We start from the raw sequence: 7,296 nt of genomic DNA, 5'->3' as shown, positions 1-7,296 counted from the left end.
TTATTGTGTGCTGGTTTATGCATGTTAAGGGGTGTTGTTAACAGGTTTAAAACAAAAGTAACAAGAGCTGGCTACTAGAATATCGACTACCATTCTACTTGATTTGTTTGGTGGCTTTTTCTTCCCAAAGTTTGTCCTACCTGTTTTGACATTAAATGCTGATGGATTTGTATAAAACTTACACAGATGCTAAAAATAGTGATGTAGATGGTCATATATTTTGTTTGACTTGAAAGCCCTAATGTTTCCCGGTTTCCCAAAATGGGTGAATTTTTAAACAATGTCCAAATGGAACAAAATTTGGATAGCTTGTAGTTTGTCATTTATATGTGTCAAAGGTTATGTTTTGGCCTGTAGCTCCAACATTTACCCCACTAGCCCCCCTAAAATGGGTGATTTTTTTATGTCTGAATTGATCTCAATTTTCCATTTATAGGTGTTGGTTCTATTTCACCCTGTAGCTTCACCGTTTATCTCACAAGCCCCCTAAAGTCATTGAATTTTTAAAACAATGTCCCACTATTCACCCTTTGTTTCTTTTGAAATAGGACAAACTTCAAACAATCTCTGAATAGAATCCGATTTGCATAGTCTGTATTTTTAATAGCATGATTATTTAAGCCCAGCACTGATCACAATGTTTTACCTTACAACCCCAAACTTTCTTATGGCACTGTTTGAAACGCATTATTTTCAACTTTGCATGTGTGAGGGCCCATAAGTTTCTACCTGCAGAAATAATTAATGTTATAAAATATAACACAATAGCTAATATAGGACCCAATATAAAAAAGTGTAGGGAATATATTACCGTTTCAAAAGAAGGTTATAGTGTATGTGCAATGCTTTGTTACTTTTATTCAACCACAACTAACCAGCTAATCCAGTCCATAGGTATATAGGGCAGTGATGGGATTCAAATTTTTTGTCAGCAGGTTCTATTACAAAAGTCATATTTTTCAGCTGGTTCTGTTACAAAAAATCCATTGGCAGTGACCAGTAATGCTAACTGGTTCGCTGATCTCATAAAATTTTGTAAGACGGTTCTATAGAACCGGCGCGAACCGGCTGAATCCCACCACTGATATAGGGTACATAACTAAAACAGTACACAGGTTGGTGTGAGGCACTATGTACTGGAATCAAGTGAATGTTTAAAGTTTTTCCGTGGGGCAAGATTGAAACTAGACCAGCAAAGTGTTTCCCTTGCTGCCTATACCAAGGGCATTATATTTAAAAAAAATTGTTTACCAACGTTTTTCATGTGATGAGCAAGTTGAGTCATGTCCAAAAGCATGCTAAAAATTGTGTTGTGCTAATAGCTACAAATTATTTTAATGGTCATAAAGTACACCACGTTTGTGTTTGATGCAGTTAAAGTGTTACACCATACTACTTTCTAGTCAGTTATACCTAAAAATAACACTACTTTTAAGAATCCAGGAAAACAAGTGACCTTTATGCAGGGAATGAAAATGATCAGTGAATATCCTTTTGTTGTGTCACTATGATCTCTTTCACCAAGCAAAATAAACACAACTGATCACTGTGTTAATACAAACACAAAGAAAACTTTATTTATCACATGAATCAATCAACTCAAGTAGTATATTTTCACACATTAACATTGCACGGGGCACATGAAAACATCCTTTCCAGGGTCCACCTTTAAAGTTACTTGACACTTCTCCCTTTCTATTGAGATATCCATACCACTCACCCTTTTTGTCTGAAAACTTAAAAAAACTGTTGTTTACTAAGACTTAAACTTATATGTATACTTCTAAAAAATTACAGCATTAGGGCACAAGCACTCACTTTTGAAAAAGTATACTCTGCAACTTTAACAAAGTTATCCAAAAGTCGAGTTTCCTTTTTGAACTTATATGAAAGGATGAATGCAATCATGGCCTCACAGTGAGGCCACCATAGTTTCATGTTCCACTCTAACTGAAGTGGGCAATATCCATCAGCATCAAGAAAATAAAACAGTCCACCATTATCTGCATCCCATCCTTTGCTGTAAAAAGGTCACACTGATGAAAGTTTAAGTTAAAAGTAAAAATGTTACTCTACTGACCTAAATGCAGCATCAATAAAACACAGACAAGCCTTTTCTGCAAGCATCACATTGTTGCACTGTAGAGCATGTTGCAATAGGAACCAACCACATTCTATGGCATGCCCTATAATAAAGGTATTTAAACTTGATTGATTCATGTTTTCTGTTACCCATGTTACATACCTGGAACATACAGCCTTCCATCAGCTCCCGGTATCTCCTGACCACTGAGAGAAACCGACTCTAAAACAACTGTGCCACTCCTCTGGGAAAACAAACAAGCACACAACAATTTATGGTTGTATGCTTTTCACAAGAAATATTTGTTAAGCTTCAGCTTTACAAACTAGAATGATAACTTTTAACATAATTATTACCATTACATATACACTAAGGTTTTTTTGAAATGATGTTTACCCTACTAACACCACCCCTATTAATAGCCCAAATTAATAGTTACCTGAACATGTGACAAAAGGTTTCTAACCGACCAGTCTTCCAGTTTTTCCTCATCACCAGATAAATTTTCCCATTGTAAGTTTGAAATGTGCATCTGTTCACAGAGGCACAATGACATCATGGCGACAGCAAGTTTAGAAGTTTTCGTAGTTCCAGGTAGATCATCAGCACCAAGAGCTGAATCGTCAACAATACACCAATGTCTGATTTTTTGCATAAAACTAACTGCAGCAACCTAAAAAAATAACAGGCAGTTTCTTGACAACACAGTTATGTGAAGTACCAAACTCAGCTGTTATCAAACAACAATTTGGCTCAGATCAAATATATACTTCGCATACCTTGTATTTGTCAACATTTGTAGCTCTCCATGTTTCTGACATGGCCATGACAAAGAAACACTCAGAAAACAAATTTCTTTGAATTTTGATAGCCTGTCCATCTTTTGTTACAGAAAATGGGCATCGGGTACAAGAGTTTTTTTCAACTAAACATTTTAACAGAAAATCAGCACCTACAATACAACAATTTTGTGACTGGTGCAACACAAAAAAATATTATTAGGAAAGGACACAAGAGTAAGTTACCAGAAAATTACTTCGGAAAACATTAGGAGTTACAGTCCCAACATTCTTCACAGACTAAAAATCAGGAACAAACTGGTGTGGCACATAAAAAAGTACAAAAACAACAAAACTGTCCACTTCATAAAAGGGCACCCAAAACATATCAAGGAAGGGTGGTAATAACAAGTAAAAAACACAATTTATGTACATCTAAAGCTAATGCATTTTATGTACATTAGTTATGTTCCCCATCTTTATCAAATTCCGCTTTTCAAATAGTTACCAGGGTTTCCGCGCAATTTTTGTTTATAAATTCCATGACTTTTCCAAAACTTTTCACGAAAAAAAAAACGAATTTCCATAATCCTAATCGAAAAAAATCGAGCAATTCCCATAGCAAAACTAGAAAAGAGACTTTGGTATATGTAGCCAATTTACCATACTTGCAACAAATATACAAATGTTAGGTCATTTGAAATTCCTATCTCTAACTGGCATTTTCAGGCATTGAATTCCATACTTTTTCAAGGACTTTTGCAATAGTTGGCTTATTTCAAAACTTTTCCAGGCCTTAAAAATTTTTAATTTTAAATTCCATAACTTTTCCAGGTTTTCCATACCCGCAGGAACCCCGAGTTAAAATTTATATTTACCTTTTACAGCAGGATTCCAAATATCCCTGTTTTTTAATCTTGGGACATCCTGGTACAACCTAAAGTACATCCACACCTGCCTTGCTTGTAACCACATGTATTTTGTTTCATCAAACACAGCTCCATCATCAGCAAGACAAGTAAAAAATCCTCTACAAATCAAGTTATCTGCATGTTTACAAAACACTTACAAAACACCAATTCATATACAAATACAGTACCCATGCTCCTTATCATGTGAGTATTTTACCCAAAAATCAATTACTTGGTCAAGCTCATCTTGAATAATCTTTAGCCACTTTTTTAGTAATGGTCTACTGTTCATTTTGTTGCAAATTATTTGCTAGCTAAAATCATACACTACATACTTGTTTGTCATGTAAGTTAATGAGTAAACTAATTTAACATGGTTAATGAATAATTTTCACTCACTATTCAGCTTAAAAAAGTTTTAGTTAAAATAATGGGGCAACATTGAAAAACAGGAAAAACAGTGCTTTACGATGTGTTTATATATATGTTATAAATATGTAAGCGAGATTATTTAAAAAACACCACATACTTACATCTAATCTACTTTCTGCTCAGACGTTTTACAAATATTACTTCACTGCGATTGCAAATGCCATAATCCTTTAACTTTTTGGATTGATCAATTAGTTTTTCGTTTTCAAATGTCAACCAATATGATTTCCAGACATATTTCCAACTAATAATTTTTGCATCGCCACTTCTTTGTTGTTTCAAGCTGACATGTCTTTCCACTGCTTTCATCAACTCCAATACTGTGGCTGTTTGTTTTATTATTACAGGATATATTTCCCCATTCATCTTTCGAACTTTTACAGTGATTGCTTGTCCTTGTTCCAGGGCAATTATAGATCTAATCTACAAACGAAGAAAACAAAAAGTGTTAAAAAATATTTTTAAATTAACTCTTCACATAGTTTTGGTTTATTTTCCACTTTATGAGTTGCCTGAGCAACTTTGGAGACTTTTATCTCATGATTATTGTGCAAATGTGTTCAAGTTTTATTTCTATTAAATTCAATTACATTGATTGCATGAACAATTATAAAAAAATTAAAATAAACAAAAAATCAATTACATTTAAGAAACATATATACATTAATTCTTGTGCCTTTTTAAAACATAAAAAGGTTCTACCATTGACATACACACTGCATGTTGACTACTTATTTAATTTTAAACAACCAGCCTTTAATCAGAACCGTAAAAAAGTAAAGCTACCCAACTATTTCCAAAATTGGAATAACATGTACATAAATTTTTGCCAATGATCTCTTCTTTGTCACTGGCGAGCTTTAACACTCAGTGAAATGCAGCAGCATTTTTGCTAAGTAAGTTAGACAGCAGAGAAGCAATGAAGACATTTTTAAGCTTTTGCTAAAACTAGAATAGTGGTTTTTCTATATATTGCCAGTTTATATATACTATATCATATTTAACGATGTATCACATATACCATTTACTATATTTATAATGGATATATATTTGGCACCTACATTTCATTGGGTCCCTATCTTTTTCCTGGCACTTTATAACATAATTGTTTCTGCAAGCATAATCTAATGGGTCCCCACACATATGCATATGCGAGTTGGTAACAGCAAAAATAAGACACAATCATTGTTAGATAAGATGAACATAAATTCATAACTGGGATCAGCCCTTTCGGCGGATTCTCCACTGGGCCTGTGTAGCTCAGTTGGTAGAGCGCGAGTCCCGGAAAGACTCCTGTCGTGGGTTCGAATCCCACCGCAGGCTAGATTTTTCTAGCCTACGCCTTGCCATATGGTGGTGAATGCTTGGTGACCGGCTGATTCGGTATAGCGCCTTCAATGGGCCTGGCGTACTGTGATTCATTGTTAGATATTTACCAATTTACTATACACATCATTTGATCTACACATATGATTGTTTTTGCAAGCAAAAACGAATGGGTCCCCACACGCGGGTTTGTGCGGATTTATGGTAAACAAACATCCTGGTTATTTTTAGATTCTTAAGGAAAAACTTAAACAACTTTCGCCTTAACCCAACTTTAAAAGTTTTGTCCGTATTCTTTTTGCATCATTATTGTCATATATATAATTACAAAAAACAGTAAATAAGAACAGGATAAATACTTTCAATTTATTCTCATGGTTTGACCTTAATATTGTCGTTCAAGGTCAGTTTTTAAACACAATTTTCCAAAAGTGAAAATGTGTTTGATAACTTAATAAAACGACATAGCATAGCTGCGCAAAAACAGCTAACATCTAATCACCAACACAACTGTCTCATGAAACGTCCGGCGGACGTCAAGCTGAGCACTCCTGCTGCATTCACCCGCCTTAATCGTAAACAAGTGAATTACTCCCTTGAGAGTTGAGACTTCTATCTGACTGACAGTGTACACATATTATGGGCTGCAAAAGTATATATTTGGCCGATTAAGGCAAATTTTTAAATACTAAACGAATAACCTACTGCAAACAATTGTTTAACATTTCAGCACATTAGGGCTTGTATTTCTTGCCTAAAACTTATTATTTGGGGGTTTAAAGGGTAAAAATGGGTGAATCCAATAAAAAGTTACAAAATTATTTAGAATAGCTTACATTGCAGCAACCAACAAAGCATGAAACCCTCAGATTATGTAAATGGGTCAATACAGCCGTTTTTTTTGTTTTGGGGGCCTGTGGGTGAACCGCTGGGTCGTTTGGGGTCAAACTTCAGGAGGATCAAATTCGGAACAATAACTAACATCTGTGCAAATTTGAATAAATTTAAAGCACTCTTTCTTGACCAAACGCAATTAACAAACCAGTGTTAGATAGAAACGAATATTTTGGGGGTTTAAGGGGTGAAAATGGGTAAATCTTTTTTTTAAGGTACAAAATTATTTGAAATACCTTATATTGCACCAAAAACCAAAGCATATAACTCCTAAATGAAGTACTTCAGCAAGTATAGCCGTTTTAAAAAAATTACATTTTGGGGGGCTGTGGGTGAACCGAGGGATCCAACGGGGTCAGAATTCACATGGACCATCTTTAGACCAATATCTATAATGTGTGTAAATTTGAAAAAGTTTGAACCATTCTTTCTTGACCAAAACGTGGGAACAAATCTGTGTTAAAAATATGATAAAAAATATGGACAAAAACAATATGTGTCCCCTTCAGGGAAGGGGACCCATAATTAACTATTTTGGGGCAATTGGATAACAGGTATAATAGCTGATGCTGCTCGCTTTAGCGGCTTTGAGGGCCAAAAACAGACTTCTAAGTAAGTCGAGGGGCCGCACTATCGAAACATTTTTTACAGTTGAACATGACAACAACAAAATTGCATGAATATAAAGTAAAAGATTTATTAATTCCATTATCAAAGTTAAAAGGCAATATTTTAATATATTACAAACAGATACACAGTGTAGCGAAAGAACCAACTGTCCTTTGTTGCTTTGTGTGAAAACAATGGCATATGATGATGCAACAATCGCAACTGCTGATTTTAAGATGGATTATTTCGATCATCCTATTAA

General features: G+C 34.6%; 1 protein-coding gene and 1 non-coding gene across 4 annotated transcripts; one reads left to right on the top strand and one right to left on the bottom strand.

Annotated features, from left to right (window-relative positions):
* Nucleotides 1-1,543: 1,543 nt before the first annotated feature.
* On the bottom strand, nt 1,544-4,372 carry LOC145223357 (N-acylglucosamine 2-epimerase-like). 3 transcript variants are annotated; one of them, XM_080089772.1, is made up of 8 exons: nt 4,307-4,372; nt 3,741-3,892; nt 2,863-3,035; nt 2,523-2,756; nt 2,246-2,327; nt 2,081-2,186; nt 1,819-2,020; nt 1,544-1,736 (listed from the first exon to the last, which is right to left on the bottom strand). In XM_080089772.1, exons 2-8 carry the CDS (start codon nt 3,835-3,837, stop codon nt 1,575-1,577), a joined length of 1,056 nt encoding a protein of 351 aa, XP_079945898.1. In that variant the 5' UTR covers nt 3,838-3,892; nt 4,307-4,372; the 3' UTR covers nt 1,544-1,574. The 3 variants fall into 3 exon arrangements, with proteins under 3 accessions (XP_079945898.1, XP_079945899.1, XP_079945900.1); XM_080089773.1 differs by having other exon boundaries at nt 2,863-3,008; XM_080089774.1 differs by lacking the exon at nt 4,307-4,372 and adding an exon at nt 3,962-4,294.
* Nucleotides 4,373-5,454: 1,082 nt separating this feature from the next.
* Nucleotides 5,455-5,528, top strand: Trnas-gga (transfer RNA serine (anticodon GGA)). The gene has a single exon. It is a non-coding gene; the product is annotated as a tRNA-Ser (tRNA).
* Nucleotides 5,529-7,296: the final 1,768 nt, after the last annotated feature.

Source organism: Phallusia mammillata, chromosome 4 (genome assembly GCF_965637545.1).
Source record: "Phallusia mammillata chromosome 4, kaPhaMamm4.hap1.1, whole genome shotgun sequence".
Lineage (NCBI taxonomy): Eukaryota > Metazoa > Chordata > Ascidiacea > Phlebobranchia > Ascidiidae > Phallusia > Phallusia mammillata.
The sequence above is the reverse complement of the archived record's forward strand: the minus strand, read 5'-3'. Positions and strand labels throughout refer to the sequence as shown.